The sequence below is a fragment of the Manacus vitellinus genome, unplaced genomic scaffold (assembly GCF_001715985.3).
Source record: "Manacus vitellinus isolate BGI_N305 unplaced genomic scaffold, ASM171598v3 scaffold_3_pilon, whole genome shotgun sequence".
In the NCBI taxonomy this organism is placed as follows: domain Eukaryota; kingdom Metazoa; phylum Chordata; class Aves; order Passeriformes; family Pipridae; genus Manacus; species Manacus vitellinus.
Genome location: NW_021940535.1, coordinates 15,580,053 through 15,603,117, shown reverse-complemented (window position 1 = coordinate 15,603,117; position 23,065 = coordinate 15,580,053). Strand labels below are relative to the sequence as shown.

The 23,065-nt window shown below is 36.3% G+C and overlaps 1 protein-coding gene across 1 annotated transcript; it reads right to left on the bottom strand.

Annotated features, from left to right (window-relative positions):
* Nucleotides 1-114: 114 nt before the first annotated feature.
* Nucleotides 115-14,720, bottom strand: AZI2 (5-azacytidine induced 2). Its single transcript, XM_018075421.1, has 7 exons — nt 14,468-14,720; nt 11,927-12,052; nt 11,495-11,594; nt 9,656-9,804; nt 7,272-7,333; nt 3,760-3,875; nt 115-1,027 (listed from the first exon to the last, which is right to left on the bottom strand). The coding sequence occupies exons 1-7, from the start codon at nt 14,690-14,692 to the stop codon at nt 639-641; spliced, it is 1,167 nt and encodes a 388-aa protein (XP_017930910.1). The 5' UTR covers nt 14,693-14,720; the 3' UTR covers nt 115-638.
* Between the last annotated feature and the right edge of the window lie 8,345 nt (nt 14,721-23,065).

Below are 23,065 nucleotides of genomic sequence, written 5' to 3'. Positions count from 1 at the left end.
AGCATTACTTATGGTCCTTTAGAATTCACAATCAAACCGTAAATGGTGCAAGCTAAACAAGATAGCCAAGATTTTTCTCTTGCCACTATCTAATATAAATCAAGGATTTGGAAAAAAAAAAAAATCTCACCTTTCTTGGCTAAAGATTATATAAAAATGCATTTCTAAAAACAGAGGAATCAGAAAGTTAGTTGAAAGGAGGAAGGGAGAGATAATCCAGTTCTTCATTGTATGTCTTCTTCTGAAAAAGGACACCATCAAAAAGTCACCTTAGAGCTGGTACAAGTTTTAACATCAGATACCAAATATTTTCTTGATAAGATACAAATAGCAAACAAATACAGAACTGAATTATTTTGTTTTATTCCATCAACTCACTTTTCAGTGTAACCTTTTGCAAATGTATGTCATCTGCAGTACAAGACTATCTAGGCCCCATGCTAGATTTCTTTATTTTTGCATTATACCAGCACAGCTTTAACATCAAGGAACTTACTCCTGATTAACAGCAGAGGAAGACTAGGCTTCTGTTTCAGAACTAGAATTAAAAATAAAGAAATAACATTTCAAGCAATTTCTTTTCTGTCTTAAAAAGTTCAAGCGTTAAGGTGCCTATTCAGAATCATTCCAAAAATTGTTTAACTCTTGTGCAGACAGTTTTGATTACACTGATCCAGGTAATCTGCTGGACAGTTTAACAAAGTTGGGTTATTTTTAATTTCCCAAAACATATTCTCATTAGGCTTTGGAGGACTTGGGAATACCCAGGAATTATCTTCCAGAGAGCTCTTTCCGTAAGAATGGTGTTCCTGAAACGTTTTGCCATCAACTGGAATGGGTCTCTCATCTGCCCATGCTTGTAGAGTCACCCTTTCCGATGGGATGTGGACATCTCTCAGCAGAGGGGGAGACACAGCGTTGCAGAAGTCTTTATTGTTCTGTGAGAGGTTTTTATAGACTACCCCAGATGTCAAATTCAGCTTTGAAATGTTCGATTCAACACATTGTACTGGTGAAGTAGGGGCAGCTGAAGGAAGGAGATAAAAAAAGATTTAAAAATTACATTATCTAATGCATTTTTCATGTACTCCAAATGTACTACAGTCTAGCAGGGACGTTAAACACAGTGTTTTCAAGCCACAAGTTTTCAGACCACATTCAGTAACTACTTAAAAGTTACAAACACCATACTAACCTCACCAGTCTGACTTTACAAGATGAACCCAAGAACCTGAAATCACAATGTCTAAAATACACCTAACTCCAAGGAAACCTCCTGACTCCTACTTGAACACAGGTAAACTGCTGGATCTTTCTGACCGGACTGGAATGAACGCTGAAACAGGATTTTCATGCGCTTGGAGAAAACAACCAGATGCAGAACACCAAGTGCTGCCTCCTCCTCTACTGATTCTTTTAACAAGTTGTGTTCTCTGGCTGCCCAGAAACTGAATTCTCATTGTCCATGAAGCAGTAAGAGGGAAGCACGTGGTGTTCCCAGGTTCTCTGTGTGCCACTACTGTCTGACTTCCAAAAGTGAAGTGACAGACTGAAGTATTCAGCCATCTGGAATTCCAAGGAAGTTTTAAACTGTGCTAGGAAAGGGAGGATTTTGAAACAGAACAGCATCTACCTGAAATGGAAGAAGTGCATCTTCAATGCACATCTGAACAGATGGCCAAATAAAACCAGATCTTTTTTTTTTTTTATAGTGATCATGTACATAAACATGTAATGGGAGTAGATTAATGCTTCCTGCAGTTAAAGAAACTCACATCTTATACACTGTTTTCTAGAACAGATGTGAATCTTGAGTATAAACTGCAGTTTTTAACTTTAATTCCTAAGGGACAGAAAGAGGAACCATCTTGGTCAAAGAATACAACTTCTGTTTGTCACTGTGAATTAAAAAGCAGTACCCAATTCACAAATGTCAACCAAAACCACCTTCCAATAGCACAGGCATCATGTCTGAAAGACATTATAAGGCACTGGATTTGGCCTCTTTGTGCTGAAAGCTGTAAAAAGCAATTTGAGGCCTACAGACCTTTAGAAGTTTAAGAAAAATGGAATCCACTGAAAATAGACTGAAGATGCAAAAAAAAAAATAAAATAAATCCCCAATCAAAACACAAACAATCAACAATAAAAAACTCCCACTGACACACATTTGTTGAAAATGCCTCCATATGCATATGACAGATAAGTAGAATCTGCACATTAACTGATATTGTTCACGTCCCACACAGAGTAACAAACACATGTTCTGCAGACTTAATGCACCTCTGAAGTGGCAGCTAGTTTGTAGATGCTAAAACAGCCAGTAGTAGATGTATAGGAAGTGGAAGGTTTAAGTCAGTTCTACCCATATTTTTCATAAGCCCAGATTTTTCTAAAAATATAAGCATATATTTATAAAATATCCGCATCATGTTCCTAGGGGTGGCTGATGAGCAGGGTCAACAGACCTGTCCACTCTTACATACTTCTGAAAAATTAGTGAAAAAAGCCTACAGAGAAAAAGGCAGAAGTCCACTATTTCCTGATCCATCAATAACACCTTTTATGGCTGTGGATGAACAACTCCAGAAAATGAGACTGCTTACCAAGGAGAAAACAAAAATCAGTACTTGTGTAGTGGCAAGACAGGTAACTCCAAATTAAAATAAGGACAGAAAGACACGATATGATCACGTCAAACCTTGACAGATTTCAGATTAAAGACCCATTCAGTTCTTAGTTTCTCTGCTGAATTTATTTGACAAATGTGGTTTAGAATTGTAGGAACACAAACTCACCTGGTAACATATGGCCAACTCTACAAAATGTGTTGATAGTTTGTATCAGCCAAGTACCAGAGAGAGAGTGATCATTAGTCACTGCTGACCACAAAGGCAGGGACTGACCGGGAGGTGAATCCTGTCATTACCTCACTGAGCTGTTTAGAAACAAAATGTCTTGATCCAGTAATGGACAGGGCCATCAGAGATTGTCACCAATACACTGTAACCAAGTTCACTGTTTTTCACCTGTATTCTGAGCACAGTAAATACCACAATTGAAGTAAGCAGAAAACAAAGGAAATAGATTGTTTACCACAGTGTTTGACTGACAGTCTAGCATTTGGCTTGAGAGAAACAAATGTATGAAATAGAAGAACTGTCTGATGAACTGCTAACAGAAATTATAAATACTCTATACAGAAATTATTTAACCCTTATATAAGGCAGTTTTGCTTCCCCAGTATTTTGACATTCAAAAAAATGTCATATTGTGCAGCATTTTGCTAAAAAAGACAACTGACATAAAGAAACATAAGGAAACTTCTGCCTGTTAAAGTCTGATTTTTAAAATATTTCCAATTTCATATATTCTGTACTGGGAAAATAAGACTGCATTTGCAAAAAGATTTTTTTCCCCCCTAATATGAAGTAGTTGTGGTAAAAGGTCAAATACAAGTAAACTTAACACCTCAGCCTTGTGCACATAAGCAACACTTGACTGAGAAAAAAGCCACAAGGGGAACAGAATACAGTACTGAAGAAAAAACACATCAGCAACACCTTTATGTGTGAAGTTGACCAGTATGAGACAGAAGCAAAAGCAGAAAATGGGTAAGCTGGAACCATAATATAGTCTAGCTTATCAACTTCAATTGATGAGATTCTGATAAGATATGATAGCTCTCATTTTTAAAATAGGACATCTTGAATTAACAGCTTGTGTTTGTAAGGTCTATTACTGCAAACACTGACTTGCCTTTATTGGTTGCTGTTGGATTCCTTTTCAGTTTTCGTAGAACCTCGGCTTGCACATCAGTCACTCGGCGCAAATTAGACATTTCTCTCTTCAGTTCCCAATATGCTTGTTGCACACTTTCAAAACAGAAATTTATTACCAGTTAAATACTGCCACCTCTGAAGCAGCCTATTACATGCTTATCAAGCATTATCTGTTAATAAATTGGTTTTGCCTGACATACACCGCAAATTTTGCTAGAGTACCATAATTCAAAATGCATTGAATGATACTGATAATGACCTTAAACTGATGGACATTTGTATATTTTATTTGATTTGTGCATATTACAATATATAATGCACTATATATTAACATACTAGGTAATAATAATAATAATTTTAATTCCCCAAATGGAGAGAAATATGAAGCATACTTTTTCCTTTCATTATTTGAAACTAACCACCTTCCCATAAAATAAGAAATCTCAAAGGAATAGTTAAAATACATAAGTAAAGTGACAATACGTTGCAAAGAAGGTAGTTTTAATTTGAATACCTTTCAATAAATGACCACACACCCCGTCACATATTATGATCCTAGTAATATTAATTGATCAGAATTTTAAATATTCCATATATATTTGGGTCTTACACTGTCTACATTGCTACGCTGAATTCAGACTAAATACCTGAGATCCCAACTGAGCATTCCCACACAGACCAAACTAAAACAGAAAACATACTGTTTCATATTCAAGTCATCTATGCATGATGTATTATTATTATGTTAATACACTGCCTTATCAGACAGCGTAAAACATAGTCACCCAATTCATTCTCTAAGACAGCATAATACGAGAAACTTATTTAGCAAGAGCAGCACCGTTCCAACATTGGCATTACACCTTAATAGTTGGTAAGAAAATCAAGAACAAAAAAATTAGAAGTCAGCATTACCATATGATTCTTGGTAAAATTTCAAGCAAAGGCTCACTGAATACCAGTCTTATGTTGATTAATAATTAATTAATTAATAATTAACTAATTAATTAATAATTAACTTAGTGTTCAAAGGCATAAGGATGTAGTTACTTCAAACTTAAATATGAAATCAATAATGCTTTTTTAATGCTTAACATTCCACCAAAACACATTTATTGAAGAGAAGTATCATGGGTGAGAGTTTCCAGAAAATTTCTTTCTTCCTCACTACATTCACCTAAGACATTTATTTGAAAACAGCTCAGTGTCTCAAACTGTCGAGATGACTAATTAATAAGCTTTATAACTGTATTTTCATGTATACGTAGAGAATTCTATCCCTCTAAAATAGCAATATAGGATCACTCCTGCATGAAATAATCAGGCACAAATCACTCTGAGAAGCAGGTACTAGGCTGTCCTGCAAGTGAACGCTAACAGTGTTAAAACAAATTGAACTTTCTGCTATGCTCAGAAATATCTCACCAGAATATAAACAGTCAGATTGAAAAAGCACTGTTAAAGAACAGAGGAAGCTGACAGTTTAATAGGTAATGTATTAGGTGTCAGCAATTCTGACACAAAGTTAAAATTTTCAAAACTGATATTTCAAGAAGTTCAGATAAACCTGGAGCCTTTCTACTGCAGAATCCTTTTGGCTCTTTGAACTGTTGATGAGAGTTCATTAAAGATGACAACTGTAAAATTAAGTTGATGTGGCAACCACTCTTCATTAATTCACGTGTTTTGGTCTCAAAAATAAGACCAAACAAACTTAAGTTGTATCAAGACAGTATTGTCCAATATTTAACACAGAAGTGGTAAATACAAGAATGGCTCAGTGTCTGCCACTAACTAGAAGAAAAGTGTTTGGATGAATTTTGTAAAGTGCATTTAGCACTTTTACAAGCATCTTGCAAATGACTGCAGGTACCAGAATTCCACTTAAATCACACATGACACATCTTAATTGTTTTTGTGGATGCTGATGTAGAATCCCACTGCAAAGCCTAATAATTTTCAGTGAATTTGCAATTTAAAACCAAGGATACCCTGTGCTGCAGGGTTTATCCTATACTGCCTTCTACATGTAATACGAACCTTCAATATGGCCACCTGCCTAAATCTACAGGAAAGTAGATTTGCAAACTGAGACTTTAAAGTCAGATTTGCAGACTCCTCACAAATGTGAAATAACTACTCTCCAAGACGTTAACTGACTGCAAATGCCTCCATCTCCCATAAAAAGCAAGACTGCCAGCTACAACAAATGTTTCTCACAGGAGGTTTTTCATGTGTGTTTTCCACAGATTTTTGGATGGCCTTACATATTCACTACACATTCATTATTTACATAGTATTACAAGAAACCCTATGCTGTACATATGCTAATTCTGATGGCTGCCACCTGAACCCCACTTTGTGGAATAAATCTGCTCTGATTAATGATCATTCGATCAAATTATCAGTTTGATCAGAGCAATGATCAAAAGATAACTGCTGTGTCTTGAGAGAATACCATTCATCAGCGTGCAAGACTGACTGTGAAGCTCCATCAGAAACCACAGGAATAAGTATCCAGTCAAGGTGAAAGGACAAAGTGTGATTTGTGTATAGTGCGTACATTATCGTCATTATACAAGAGAACATCAGATGAGAAATATCTGTACAGTTCTCTTTCAGTGACTGATCTCCCTTCCCATCTCTTCAATGCCCAAAGAAGCAAAAAGGCATCATGCTAAACAATCTGTCATTATGAAGGACCACTCTTCCCTCTGGTGGAAAACCCTGTAAGTGCATGAACAGGCATAACTGGGTAGAAAGACAGAATTTCATTTCCGCAAGACAGAACATTTGGGAATTTTCATGTATTCCTGTATAGTTCTTTCGCATAAAGAATTAAAAGATATATATACTTCCTAATATAGCACATATACTTAAGGAGTTTATATCACAAGTACAATTATTATTTGAATGGGTACAAAATGAGAACAAATGCTTTCTGATATTTTAGCATTTTTCTGGACAACTGCTATTTCTTTTTGAATGAGTCACACAATGGCTCCTCAGTGTTAAAAAAAAAATCCTTTAAAACGTCTTCTTGTAGAAATATTATTGCACTGCACTAAGTAAGAATATATGTTCCAGCAGTGTGCAAGGGATTTGAAGCCTGCAACTATGCAAACACAGAAACCTCCGCATGCACAGAATGAAGATATTCCATAGCTGGGATGACACTTGGAAATTTATTTACCACCTCCTCAAGTCAACTAATTATTAAAAAAGCTGATTTTTAAATCCAAGATAATTAAATTTGCTTTTTCTGTACAACAATCTGAAGATGTAAATGGTCATCATCATCCTGAACTACAAACATAATAAAGAAAAAAAATTTACAACGATCTTGCTAAATGAGTATACCTAGACTTGAAATAATGTAATTTGAAATAACATGTTTAAAGAGGCTGCTAAAATATTTACTTGTTCAAATATTTACTTGTCCCTCAGTAAACTGAAAATAAAACATGAACATCACTTGATTTTTCATACCTCTGGATACCTTCCCTTTGAAGGTGGTCTCCACTCAATGGATTTTCATCTTGAGCCTGGTCCTGTGTAACAGAGTGAAAGGAAGGCAGAGACTGAATGAACATGATTTCAGATCTTCTATCTGAAAAAATGGCACTGAAACTACAATATTCAGTAATACTGAAATTCACAAGTAGTCTTCATTTGTGTTGGCTGCAGAGGGTTTCAAAATGAAATCAAAATTCTACTAAGAATTTCCACTTAAAAAAATGCTTAAACTACTTACTCATATGAAGGCAATGCTCAGCCACCTCTGTACTATGTATTCTTTTAAACAGCTGAGCTGTCAGACTTCGTGATTGATTTAAAAAGCAAAAATTGAGAAAGACTTTTGATGTCCATAAAAAAAAAAAGAATCAGTCTTTTTCTTGTTCTTTCCCTATCACAGTATATAAAGACCTTTACATTAAAGCAAACTGTTTCAAGTACAGATTTACTTCCACAAGTTACTTTTATAACAGAATGTAATTTATCCTTACTTTAAAATTGCATGTACAGGCAGCCTCAGAGAATTTAACAGGACTGTTTAACAAATCAAACATTGGGCTCACTTCATTAGCTGTGTTTCTACTAGACCCTCGCCTGTGATGAACTCCCATTCATATCCCTTCTTTTCCTGTTACCTTCCAACTACTATTTCCCCTAGCCAAAGCTGTTTTGAATTTGATACCTGTTACTGTGGCTTCATGACAGCCTGTGCACATTTCAAGCAACTTGTCAATATAATGTACACACTGCATCAACTACAATGCAAAACCTGAGTAAGAATATCTAAAAGTACAAAAAAATAGAAAGTAAATTATTTCTACACAGTAGAAAACATTTGAAAAAGCTAACTAATATAATTAAATCAAGTAATAACAAAAATACCAGCTGGGTTTGAAACAATGCTGACTTGTCATTGCCCATTGATCATATTTGCCTGTATTTGGCCTGACAGATTTTTCCCCTCATGACGACTTTCCCACCACTGCCCATCAAAGATTCAATTTCAGAGTTAAAAAAACAGTTGTGCTTTATTACCCCACATTTGAAAACTTGTACCTTTATGTTTCCTATATTAAGTAGTTAGCAGGATCAAGAAGAAATTATATTTTAAAAAAAAAAACAAATAAAAAAGAAACAAACAAAAAAGCTGTTCCTTGTATTTGTTCTTTGCAACAAAAGCCACTGATATAAGCGTTATTTAAAGTGTCACATGTGGTATCCCTTACAACTGCTACCTTAGTCTGTTCTGTCTAACACATTCACCCTCACAATACAATCTGCAATCTTCAATTACAAGTTACAGTATGCCTTCAGATCTTACAAGTTATTGAAAGCACTTGAAAGAATTCCAGACAAAAGTGAAAACAAGGGAAGTTAACAAAACACCTCACATGCTTTATCCCCACCTAGTGGAAAAAATGCAGACTCTCTCCAATACTGTGTGAATCAAGATTACATAATTATTATTATTATTATTATTAATGGCCATACGGAATGTAAAATAATCTGCCTCTTCAAACAATCACATTTAAATCTTTTCCATTCCCTGTGTAACTTCAGTGTGACCACAGAGTCCTAGAAACTGCCACTGCACCTTTCATCAAGGGTAAGATGGAAAGTATTAAGAATGCGCTAGACATATAACTTAACAGTAACAAAAACATTACATTATCTTAATTTTCTTTTGGAGATCCTAACAACAGCCAGGTTACATAATTAATCCCTCAAAACAGACACATGCCCCAGAAATGACAGGGAAGGGCAGCCAAAGAGGTACTTTCCTGACAAGCTTCATGCAGCTACCCTAAAGAAAAATGCTAGGCCTCCTTTAATAAAGTTCAGGGCATCTTTAACATAAGCATTCAATTTTAAAAAAAAACAAAAAAGAGAGAGAGAAAAGTTTTTTTTCCCAAACGTTTTAAGTAGCCCAGCTTACACAGAACACTACAATGACTACTTATAAAAATCATAAAGCTTTATTTTCTGTTGTTATATGGGCAATGGCTAGGAAATGTCGCCTGTGTAAAATCATACAATATCTCTATTTGGAAGGGACCCTTAAGGATCATTCAGTTCAACTCTGTGCTCATTGCAGGACTACCTAAAACCAAACCTTATGATTAAGGGTGTTGCCAGAGATTTCTTAAATTTGGACAGGCTTGGTGCCATGACCATTTCACTGGGAAGCCTATTTCCAAGAAACATGACAGTCTAAGAAAATATTGAAGGTAAATTTTACCAAGATATTCATCTTTCACTCAATTATATACTTTATATCTTTGTTAACCCTTTATTTTGATTGAACCTGGGATTTAAAATAAACTATTACTACAAAAATTCCTTAAAAATTAAGGTACCTTCTGCTTGGATTTTTGCAACTCCTTCCTGAGACTGTTGCACTCTTCCTTGAGTTTTTCTAGATCCTGTTCCAAACTATGAACTTTAAGGTCACAGTTCAGCTTCTCTAATTCCCAGTTGGCCTGAGTACAATTCAAACTTTTCATCACTGTAAAGAAGACAAGCAAAAAAAAAAAAAAAAATCAGATTCCAGTCTCAGTTCAAGGAATGTAAATCAATATGTAAGGCTCTGCTCAACCAGACCATGCCCTACAAAAACATTATATTCTGAAGAAATTGCAGTTTATGACAGCAAGGAAATAGTAACACTAGTAAAGCTGTTGGCAGAGAAGTGGTCTATTTTCTGAGTTCAAAGCATGGAGCCCTACTTTCTAGGAACAGACTGGAGATTTTACATACAAAGGAAGCACCAGCATAAAAGGCACTGATAATAGAAAAATCAGTTCATGGCAAACACACATAATATATAGACCAATCTGCATACTTCTTATGTGTTTTAAAAACACAAGTATTTTCCCCCTCAGATTTATATCATTACATAATTTACCATTGTTTCCCCCAGGATTAATCAGGAAGTTTCAAACAGAACAACAAAAGATACTATCAAAACAAAAGGGGAAAGCGTAGAAGTTACATAAATCTTATTAGACCAAAGCAATTTACACAGTAAGAAGCCACCTGAGATGATCCTAGTATCAAATCAGTGGCAGAACACGAGTCAGAGAGCAAGAAAAAAAAAGAACATGACAGGAAGAAACCCTCAAATCTTCAACCACATGGTACACTTATTTCCAGATTTAACAGTTTAAACAAGCTTAAACACACTGATTTTTTACTCAAACAAGATGCTCAGAGTCCAGTTATTAGTAAAACTGATTTCTAAATAAGGCTTGAAATCACCACATTTTCAGAGCTCTCCTTATAAACTCTGCACTTCTTATCTCCTCAAACCATGAGGTCCTCAAGAGTCATACTAGCACTACATCCAGTTTGTTCTTATAGGTTTAAAAATTTGTGCAACTGAAGCAGTGCTTGAGGTCCTCTTGGAGAGTAATCCAACTCAAGCACCTTTCAAATGACTGCATTTGTACAGACCCTGAAGTCAGTCCATATCCCTACACAGATAGCATTTTCTTGTTCTCTTTTCTTGTAACTAAATTAATACAGATTTTCTTTTCTTCCATAGTGTTTTACGTACCTATCATGAGCCCAGCCCTCTTTACAACTGCAGTAACGGAAGCTGGATTTGGGCTTTTGGAATTGCTTTTGGAATTGTTTGTTTCTCCTTCCTCTTTTAACCAGGCTCTCTACAACCAACATCTTTCTATCTTTTCTCATCTCCCAGTCCTTTAAGTGACTGTTGTCGACTGTAGCTATATTGCTATACAACATCCCCTTGCACCTGTCATATATCCCAACAGTGAGAAAAAGGAATATACTGGATCCTCTGCAGGTACCAGAGGAAGTGGTATTGACTGAATAATCTTTGTACTTGTACAGGTATGCTCCCACCCTGCTCTGATGAAAAGGTGGTGGGGTCCAGAGATGTACATGACACAGCCTATGCACTATCAGGTTGTGCCCATTTCTCAAATTATGAAATCATCTGTGGTAGAACACAACAGCCTCAGATCTTCACCATGGAGCTCCTCACCTACGATCATCTAACATGCATGTCACCATTCACAAAAAGGAACCCCAGCTCAAAGTGCCTCACTGTCAGACATGCCTCTCTTACCCAGCCACTCTATAGGGTTAAACCTCTTCATGCCCCAAGACCATGATATAACCATGAGGGCTCATCAGCATGCACTAAGATGAAGTAACCAAATACACACCTTGTTGTGTTTCCACTTCAGTTTTCAGTTGTAACAGTTCTACTTCTTTAGACTGCAACTGTTCATTCAAGGTTTTCAAGGATTTCTCACTTTCTTTCACCTATTTTCGGGGGGAAGGGGGTGGGGGAACACAGCAGAAAACCATTTGTGAAGCTTTTTTCTATCATGTCTGACAATTCAATTTTTTTTAAACAGAGACAAAACAAAAAAAAATTGGTCTTTTTTAAGCACTGTTCTAGCCCAGTAATAAAATTGAGATCCTTGAAATTGTTATTCCTACATAAGGTATTGTAATGTACTTAAAAACCCTAAAGGAGTGATATAACTAACCACAGACCTTTAGTAAGTAAAATTCATTCTACAGTAAAAATTTACTAACTATGCAAGTACTTATTAAACCATGCATTTAATTCATTACTTAAAAAGGCACACCATTTTTTCCAGCTTGCTTTTCAAGTTATCTCTGTCGATGCAGGCCTCTCGATAGGCTTGGTATGCCTTATTTACTTGTTCACGCCCAACTGAGCTGCATTCCTCTTCCCGCCGGGAGCCAAGCAGCTAAAAGTTGAACAGACATGAGAAATAAGAAGTTTTGTATGTTATGTTGAGAACTGAGCAATCTAAAAAAGGCAATAGTACAGCAGGCAATACTAATCTAACAAAGGCTGTCTACAAATTCTGCAATTTCTAACCATACTTAATGCTCGCTAGTTTATAGAATCACAGAATAGTTTCAGTTGGAAGGGACATTTAAAAGCTCATCCAGTTCAACCCCTCTGCCATGGGCAGGGATACTTTTCATTAGACTGCTATGAGTATTTAAAAACCATTCACAAATCATGATTACTCTCACACTGATAATCCCTTAATCATACTTTTTCCAGACTCTGAAAATGTACAAACTGCTTTTTGAAAAAGGAGTTTTAAGCACATAGAGACACAACATATAGAAAGTTCAGAGGAAACCAAACATATTTTTTTAATGACTCATAATGTAAACAAAGATTTTTTTTCAGCATAGTTATGTAAGAAAAGCCAAAGCAGAATTATTTTACAAACAACTATTAACTTTCAGGTCACCACTCCCTCATTGCCTGCTCTGGCAAGAGACAAGCAAAGCAGAATAAGCACTACCAACTAGATTGCCAGAAAACAGGGAGCAGAGTTAAAATATATTCAGCATTTTTAATAAGACAGAAAGAAGCAAAGTCTTACATCAAATTACATCTGTTCACATACAAAATTCTTGGTTTGACTGAGTATTGCATTTTCTTTTTCATCCTGTTTATCCTGCACACTTCCTTTAAACATGTTTAGTGTACCTCTTGTAGATATTTGCAACAGATTTGTTCAGATTTTCTTAAAAATCAAAGAGCTACACAGAAAAAACTACAAAACCAAAGTGCTGACACATATGTATCTGCCTTAAATATCTCCTCTTTTAGGTGCTTGCTCAAAAAAAAGTATGGGAAAGCAAGCCATAAAGATAAGAAACTTTTGCCCTTTGCTTTTGTATTAACTCTCAAAGTATATGTTCTACTCCTTTTAAATTTAGTCCTTTACATTTTCCTACCCCTAATAAAGCCATTGAAATAGAACACAAAGGCTTAATAAGCTTTCTGGAAGTTACACTCTGAAAACTCAAAAGGGGTAACTCCCCATATATTTTTTAAACATACAGATATATTAGCTATTGACAAAGACTGAAAGTCAGTTCTGTTACTTAAACAGCCTTGGCCTTTTCAATATTCCTCTCTCAGAAACATTTTTACTGTATTCACATGGGAAACAAAGTATCATTTTCAAGAGAATTAAGCTGAACCAGGCCAAACCAAAAGATGCAAGACAAAAGGAACTGTCAAGGTCAAGTCTTGCTTATCTTGATTTTAAGTAACTACATACAAGATGTTACACTCAGCATGGTTGAGAGAATATTCAGTCTAGAGCTCTATTCCTATTCCCATCACCCCCCAGACCTTACATAAAGAAAATGCTGAGATAGTTTTGCCTTTTGACAGAAAGTCAATCTTGTCAAACTAGTCACCAAGAATTCCTGAATAAGTGTTTCAAAGTTGTGCTGAGTGTGACTCAGACTCTGTATTCTAATGCCACAAAACACATACTTAGAAAGCTTTCAAGAATCAGTAACACACACTTAGGACTAATTCCTAGAAAATGTCTTAGCTCTAACACTAGGATGTATCTTCCCATCTCATATAAGAAAGCAATCTATCAAAGTCAAGAACTTCTGCAGTACAAAGACACTCAGTACTGAATGACGGATATATGTTTAATGACAGCATTCATTACTTGGAGAAGAAAAATCTGTGTCCTGGTCAATTTTTAGCTTTTACGAACTTCACTAGATTACGGGCCTGAGAAACTGTACATAAAACAAATGACAAGATTCCTTTATGTTTTAGAATTACTGCATCAAAGAATAGACAGCCAACATCTATGTTAAGCATGACAAATTTGTATTTCAGATTTGAGACTGCAATTAGTTAGACCTAGCTAGATAGTCTTAGCAACCAATTTTTCCTTAATATTTAGGTATGCTGAGCCCAAGAGTCTTTTGATAGACAATTCCTGGGTTCTGACAACTTACAGGCTTTGCACCTCACTATTCAACAATACTGTCACATGTGCTCAAGTTAATAAACACCATAAAGAGGTAGGTAAACTACAGCAACAATCCAGTGCAACTACACATCTTTCTGAATCAAAACTACTGTTTTTGCATTGCATCATATATATGCCCAGTAAGAATCAAAAATCCCAGTATGATGCAACTAGACTACCAGAGGAAGCAACTGCATTTCACTTCAACAAATAAAACAATTTACCAAGACTTTTTAACATGGAAACTATTTTAAGTATATATTTTAAATCCTTAACCATCTGCTCTGCCATGCAGCAAAGGAGTAAAAAAGAAGCTGCTACCAGAAGCTAGTAAATCAACTTTTTTCTTACCTTCTCTTCTAGAATTCTCACTCTTTTTTTTAAGAGGGAGTTCTCCCTCTCTGTCTCCTTTAGTCGTTTCTTGATATCTTCATATGCAGTGACAAGTGCAAAGTGTGAGGCAACAGACTCATCTCCACTATAGGATGAAACAGGAATATCACTGTCTCTCTTGTGAGAGTTGTCTGCTTTTTCATGGTTCAAAATACAGATGTCATCCTCTACCAACTCCTCCATGACAGCTGTTAAAAAGACAGATATAAATGCAAAGTTTTCACAAAGACAAATTCATCAGGAGTCTGAAAACCTTCCAAAATAATACTGCAGGGTGTTTCTGTCTAAGTTTGACAAGATCGAATAATTACGAAGTATCTTAATCTTGCAGAAAAATCTTGAAATCCATTTTACATTGAAAATATGCTGGTTAGAAAAGAAGCATGTTTCACTGTTATTTGATAAAAATATTTTGAATACGTATCAGATTTATGAACCCTCAAATTCATTTTTATTAAGGCTTAACACCAACCTAGAATTTGGCTGGTATCACTATCTGAACTCTGAAGGAATACTGTATCAGAGTTTTTGCAAGCTGGCAATGAGCAGTAAAAGAGTATAGTTGCAACAAATCAACTAACTACCGGTGGTTCCTGACCACAAATGCCAAACTTTCTTCATTTTTGAATGCAAATACTTACAGTTTTCCCAAACTTTGAAATGGAATCTTAAAGTACACTTGCATTTGTCTTTCAAGAGACTGCATGAGTAGCTACTCTTTACTTGGTCACAGTAGAAAACCTCCTTCCAAACAATGATTACAGTAATTTTTGACTGCAGATATGGTAAGAATGAAAACATACTCAGTAAAACGACCTGCTTCAATATGAGTGGAAAAAACTTACAACAGTCTGACCATAAAAAAAGTGTCACCCTAAAATACTAGGCAGACCCACCTGAATGAAAAATGCAAAGTAAATATTACACTGAGGCTTTTTTACAACGTACATCACTTAGGCACAGCAAAACATTCAATAAGAAAATACCACCTTAAAGAAATTTATATATTTTTTTTGACCACCAGCTCTTAAGGGAAAACCCCTAAAGGCATTTTTCTTAAGAGTTATTAGTTACAAGTTTTGGGGTTTGATTTAAAAACAAGCCAACCTCCAAAACTCAAAACCAACCAACCAACCAAAAAAAGACACCGCTCATTCTTAGTTAGTTATGAACATCAAGATTCCTTGCATCTCTATGCAATACTAAGAAATGCTACCCGGTGCCTGATAACATCCCCCCCCCGCCCTTCAACAAACTACTGATGTGAATTCTATGAAAAGCAGACTTTTAATTTTATTTTTTCCCTCTTGAACAAATCTTTACGTTCCTGATGATTTGCTAATGAACCAACAGAAATGCTGGAATGAAAGAACTGAGCATAATGAAGACAGTTTGTATTGTAGGAAAACTTACTACAACAGCAAACTGACTCAATCAGCAGAAGTTTTGCAGGAAAGGCAGCCTTTAGCGCAGGAAAAACCCACAGCCACAATTGCTGCTTCTCCTGCGTATTTGCTATTTAAATTCAAACTGGACTTCCATTTGTTTCTAGATACTAAGAGGTAAAGGGATCAACTGCTCTGGAGCTTGTTCTCTGTGGTCAAACTTCTTTCACCAGGCAGCAGTGGAAAAGCTTTCAGACTGCAGCATTATGAAGAGCTGTAGTACAGCTACTGCTGAACAATGGTGCTGTTATCACATTTGTCTCAATTTGCTCGGAGCCATTTGCTCGAAACATGATAAAAAACTGTGACAGCTCGTTTATACTAAATAGACAGCAATGGAGTTGCGATGGTGAGAAAAGACAGAAAAACTACAAACCAAAACTGGAGTCCTTTTAATCGCTATACTCAGGAGGCAAACAGATGCCTTGTACACTGTTTGATGCCTAAGCTTCCCTTGCTTGCTGTTCTGCCTCATATTTAAGCAGAATGAGCCCTGCAAAAAAGATTTGCTTCCTTGTCATTGTAAGAACAGTATCACTCCAAGGTGACCTTGACCAAAAGCACTACATCATTCAAACTGCATTAACTGGTTGAAGGAATTGCTCATTTTGTCTTCTAAGGCAAACATAACATACCAGCTTATCCTCCTCCATTTTACCAAGGGCCCTGCAAGTCTTGTCACCCATCTCATCAAATTCCTCAGAGCTTGCCCTCTCAAGGCAACACATCTCCTTTTCTCTGAACACTCGACTCAAACGCCATTAAAGAAGTGTCACAGCTTATCATTAGCTCTTGAAGAAAGCAACAGATTTGTGACCTTGTACATAAATAGAGCTTTATCCCCACACTTTCCTATAGCTCCTAAACTTGAGCATCGTACATTCCCTATTTCTTGCACATATCAGTTCCACCAGGAGATGGCAATACGGGAAAACAGAAGACAACATGAGAAGATGAGACCACATTTATTCTGCATTTTGTTAACTAAAACTTACTGCCTTTATGAGCTTTCAAGAGAGAAAGACCCTCCAATTACACTCAGATTACAGAAATAAGATTTTATAAATTCAGGTACACAACGTGCACATGCTAAGAGAACTAGTTACTCTAATATTTTTTTACTCAAAAGATCTCATTTAGTTTACAGGATTATTCAACTCAGGTTTTCTGATGCTGCTTTCTAAGCCAGCACTGGACACTATTTAGAAGGGAAGCATACAACCCCACACAATTTAAAGGGGCTTTGTACTACATGTTTTTCTAAATTTCTACACACAAGATACCAGTTTCAGAAAAATCTGATATACACATTTTTGACTAACATATTGCATACTAACTGACAACAAACTGCCATTAAACAGTTTAAGATCAGCAGTACTATAAAGGTCATGGTGAAATGCATATTTTACCCATCTCCTTTTTTTTTGCTGTCACGATAGACAGAAACCCTTATAATACAAAATAGGGCTACGTCTGTAAGAAATCCCTGACTACAGCTGTAATCTGTCATTTTACCGAAGGACAGGAATATAAATTTAGATTATCCAGTATTATATTACATCATTTAAAAAAACCATGAACTGTAAACAACAATGAAAGAAGTGCTTTGATTACACCAGGAGTTCCAGCTCCTCGAATCTGGCAGAAGGATGCCAGAAGGGCTTGCAGGATGGCTCACCAAGTCCAACCACAGACTGCTACTAAGTTTTAATCAGTTCAATTTCTCCAAATCAAAGCCACACTTGTATGCACTGCTGCAAATGTCCCAGAGTTGTCACTGTGAAGCACCTGAGTGAATTTTGACCTCTCTGGAGTTGCAATTCATGAGATTATCTGTACTAGACAGATTAGTTAAAAGTGAAAGATTTCCCACTAAAATATTTGAAGTAGGATACTGACAAGTTAATGTCTCTGAATACAACTGATATCCATCTCTGCCTACTTAATGCAAGCTTTAAAATCCCACTTATAACACATCCCATTATAAGAAAGGTCTCCCTAATACTTTACTTTTTATTTCCTTTACTTTAGCACATTAGCTAAACACTTTGCCTGTAATAATTACGTTGCATTTATACTTATTTTTAGAATGATCTTAATCTGAAAGTCTATTTCAAAGGACTTTAATCTTCACATCCAAAAAGAAATACATTATATGAATACCAGTGCTAGTGTTTGTATTACGTAACTAATGTTTAAAAACAAACAAGACCCCAACACTGTTAACAGGACAGAGTAATAAGTTCTAGCAGGAGTAATTATGTTCCCTTTTTCTAAGAGTCTGAGTTTGAAGAGGTGGCACCACTTAAGTTTTCTTTCACAAAATGTGAAGAAAAGAAGGGTTTACAGAAACCACTTCTGTTGTTCACTAATACTCAACATATGTTATAGAACATCTTTGATTTAATATAATAAATATCTTGAGGAAAAAGAATGTTTTCCCATTTCTTACTAATGCTTGGCAGAAATATAGCTTTTCTCTTTACAAAGCTTTACAAATACCAGTCATTAACACCATGGGAGGTAGTTAAATATAAAACACATTCTACACAGAAGGAACATGGGATGCAGAAGCTCTAATAGCAAACAGACCACTGCACAAACAGATCCCTGTAGTTTGAAATTCTAATCTTATTCTCGGATCAGAAGGAGAGATAGTAAAAGCAGGATTACATTAAATTTTTCCCAGTATGGAGCAGATCCCCATTTTGCCCCATCTGCTGATCTGAAAGAGAACAGAACTGTTTTCAAAATATTTCCAAAAGTCAAATGCAAATAATTTTAAGATGGTTATTCTCCTGTTTTTTGAAGTCCAAATCACTTTACCGTTTACCTTCCAGAGTCAAGGAGTTTGACTCTATAATGGTAGTATGAACAGTTTCCAGTTGTTAATAACAAGAGCATAATTTTTGTACTCATTTACCTTGCCTTACATAGAAGGGTATATACACATACATGCATGTAGACACAAAAATAAAACTTTAAGTTCAAGAAATGCATTTGAACCACAGGAATCTTGGATGAGCATGTTGCAGTCCTCACCTTAATTTCAGAAAAGTTGTACTGATTTTTTTTTCTTTTTAAAAAGACACTTTTTAAAGCAAGCACTGCAAGGAATAATACAGAATTCCTGCAACCAGCATGAAAAACTCCACACAGCACATGGAACATATGACACATGATGTTAAAAGAAGCAAGACTTCCAGTCTCTTAAAGCATCTATCATTTTGCATCTCTCCTTCAGAAATCTTAGGTTCTCTTTGATTTCAGTGGTGAACAGTCTGTTCTACAGAAAAAGACATCCCTTTTTACAGATACTTGCTCCATTTTTAAATAAAAAAAATAAATCTCTACACACACATCTCAGTAGCTGCTAACTTTGGCCACTGTTCATCCTTTCATATGGGACAAAGTCCACAGGCCCAAAGCACTCCCTGAGAGTCCATACGTACAAGGGCACAGTTCTGCTGCCTCAGCATACTTGGTGTTCTTTCAGAAACATGTCAGCACATCAGCTAAACTAGACCTTCCAAATCACTTTAGTTTTGTTGTCTTCAGGAAACAGAAGTCACTGTCTCCAAGCTCACAAACCAAGCTCACTGTAGTTCATTAATCATGAACATCTGGGAAAGCCAGAAAAATCAAGCAAAGTCTCCTTAGGTACAACAGACAATTTTTTCAATCTCAAGCGTTTTACAATAACTAATGTACTCTCACAAGAACTAGAAAAGCACTAAAAAGCCTATCTTATGACAACAGTGCTTGATAAAATTTTACTTTCTCTGAACAGTTTCATACTCCAGTGCCTCCATCACTAATTTGCAAACCTTTTGTGTCCCCAATGTAATGTAATCAATCTGCCTTCCTGAGGATGCTGTCACTTTCCCTGACAATTACCTGAAAAGAAGAGGGGGAAAATAAAAACCCCAAAAGTTGGAGTCAATGAAATATTATCCCCTCAGCATTGCATAATCCCGCTTATTAAACTATTACATTTAACGTTGAAACTAATTAGGAGCAGTACTGCCACAGAAACACAAGTAGGAACAAGATGGCTCTTGGCTATTAAATCTTTCTAGCACCAAATATAAGTATATTCAAAGGTTACTGAAAAACCCATATGTTCTCATGCTAACACTGAATATTATTTCATTAGGCATTTTTTTGGTGTTCATTGCTTCCCATTTCAAAATGTTTATAAATAACAGCTATTTATGAAAGCTAAGAGGGCTTGCTTTTTCATATCTTCTTTTGTAAACCAAACAGTAGGTCCTACCTCCCAGTCATAAGTTTCCTCCCACTCAATTACACTGCCAGATTAATTAACATTCAGTAAGTTCACAAGTTCAGTGATATTATGAAAGCCTTATCTAAGTGCATTAACTTTTAATTCAACTGAAAACACCTGTTACAGCTACTAAAAGGTAAGTTAAACTGAGTTGCACTGATGGCCCTTGGTCACCTCCTGCAACTCACCAATATAACGTCTGGAGGTTTTCACAACATGGACAGGGTCCCAGATAATCTCGTCTAGGCTCCCTTTTACACCAGAAGGTGGACAAGATGATTTTCCCAGGCCCTTTCCAACTTGAGTTGTCCTACAATCCTATGTTCAGGTTTATATCTCATTATTTCAGACAAACCTGGTCATTTGAACACAACTTCCTGTTAGCAGCTCCTAAGTGGATGACTTTGAACGTTCAAGCTACTTATGCTTCACTTACCTTCCCAAACTTCATTTCTTCTCCCCCCAAATGTCCTGTCAAATTTTAGTAGCATCTATGATTTCATACACTAAGAACTCCACACAGAAACCCTGTGTAACCATGTAAATAAGTTAATTAATGCAATTATAGTATCAACACATACAGCAAAACCATAAGACTGATTGCAAAGTGACCTGTGCATAAGGGAGACACATATGATGTAGCAAGCTAGTTACTAGCCTGACCCTTGTGTTAATCCTGCCATTGCCATCTTAACAAACTTGATCTCATTATCACTGTAACTCTTTTATTCAATATGGACTGTCTATCTAGACTTCCTCTGTTTAAAAAAAAAATCCCTGTGAAAGAATCAAAACATTTATCAAAGGATAAACCCACATTGCATTTTATCCTGTTTTCTTCTACCTTTTTGCTTATTTTCTTCAAAATCTATTCTAAAGAAGTCAGATACAGATAGCATGTGCAGTGACAGGTCTGCACTTTTTCCAAGGGAGTTTCCACTTTCCTAGCAGGCATCCTACATTTAATATTTTACAGACATAATGCACAATCTCCAATTCAACACATCTATTTATATCATATGAACAACTGTTACCGGATTTGAAACTCCATGCACAGGTTTTCCAGTGTTGTCAGATTAAATTATTCTACTTCTCCACCCTGAATAAACTAAATACAGTTTGTTCATGTATTTGACCAATAATTTTAACACTTTCCCTACTTTTTAACTGCCATATAGAAAAGAGAGACTTAATGAAAACCAAATTAGAATATTTGCTGAAATTTATGCAATCTTAAGATTATCTCTAACTTATTACCCACTTTTGCTGGACAAAGGTGTCACTTTATCCTCTTCGCTCTTTTAAAGAACTCCTTACCATTTAATTTTATTTGTAAAACATAACCTAGCTAGTACTCTAGCAAATGTCACCTTATATTTTTCTGAACTGTAAATGTAGCATACAAGGTTCTAAAAATAAGTAGTTTTAGTAAAGATGTAAAGTTGGGGGGGACGAGGTGGCTAAAACCTCCATACAATCTGATCTAAAGTTTACTCAACCAGTGTTTTCTGCCTTCTCACTTTAGAGTTTAGATCAAAAATTGCTCTTAGAACTTGGGGCAACAGTCGTTTACTTAAGTTTTAGTGCGATCATCTAATGCTTCTAACACAAGTCCTGTTATAAAGTATCAATTATTCAAAGAACAAAAAGTAGTAGTAATCTTGGAATTCTTTTGCTTTCTACAGTAATTCTGCTACAACTCCCAAAATGCTAGGATACAGGTACTAGCAGATAACTGGTACTATTAACAGCAGTAACATCTGATCATACACTAATATTCAGGAAATTACGTTTCCCATAGTCTATAACAACACTCCTCAGAAAACTCTGTCTCAGAAGAGAAGCTTGATCTTTGGAGCCCAGAGCAGACTTTACTGTTACGCCAATAATCTTCCTTTCACTCTGCTTTTTCCAGAGCTGGCTTCCAGCACACTGATTTTACTGCCTACATACAGTGTAAGACAGTGAGGAAATTAAGGGATTCCTTTAGAAACAAAAAGCTCCTAAAACCACTCACTGGAACAGCTGACACACACACTCTCACTTCTAAGTTGCTGGGGGTTGATTTATTTAGGTAGATAAGGGTATTTTCCCTACCAGGTGAAACACCAAGATTTAAAGCTGTAATTTCTTAAAAGTTGAATGCTTCATTAGCATATAAGACCACCTCAGCGCTAGTCTGTGCTCCCTTCTTCTAAAGCAACACAGCCTGCAGCACCTGTATTCCTGTCTGCTCCAGTATTCCATCATGCTTCTGTTTCAACACCTTCGACCAATTTGTTCATTTTGTTTGCCAGATTACCCCTATACCAACACACAAGCTTGCAGCTCCAAGAACTCACACAGTTTTTCAGCTTGATTAGATACGCCTTTCTAATTACTTTTATTGCCTATACAAAGACCACTCCCAGCTTGTTAGTGGTACCTTTAAACTATGCTCCCGATTCCCCAGCAGGATAACCCCCTTATACCAGCCAAGTGTGACTGGTAAGAAGGGCAGGGGCACGGCACAAGACCGACACCCTGCTCCTTCTAAAACACAAGAAATTCCACCTCAACAGCAGGAACAACTTCTTTACACTGAGGGTGGCAGAGCACGGGAACAGGTTGCCCAGGGAGGGCGTGGATTCTCCCTCTCTGTAGGCGTTTAAAACCCACCTGGACGCGTTCCTGTGTCACCTGCTCGAGGTGACCCTGCTTTGGCAGGAGGGGGTTGGCCTGGATGATCTCCAGAGATCCCTTCCAACCCAAACAATTCCGTGATTCTACGAGGACGACTCTGTTTTAGAAAGAGAAACTAAAGACCGGCCAGAACCGCCCCTA

Excerpts from the sequence above, each read along its gene's own strand:
- AZI2 (XM_018075421.1), bottom strand. The coding sequence starts at position 14,692 with ATGGAGGAGTTGGTAGAGGATGACATCTGTATTTTGAACCATGAAAAA. Across the intron at positions 9,805-11,494 it reads TGAAGTGGAAACACAACAAG|TGATGAAAAGTTTGAATTGT; the intron begins GTGTGTATTTGG and ends TCTTCTTTACAG. Across the intron at positions 7,334-9,655 it reads TGCAAAAATCCAAGCAGAAG|GACCAGGCTCAAGATGAAAA; the intron begins GTACCTTAATTT and ends TCTGTTACACAG.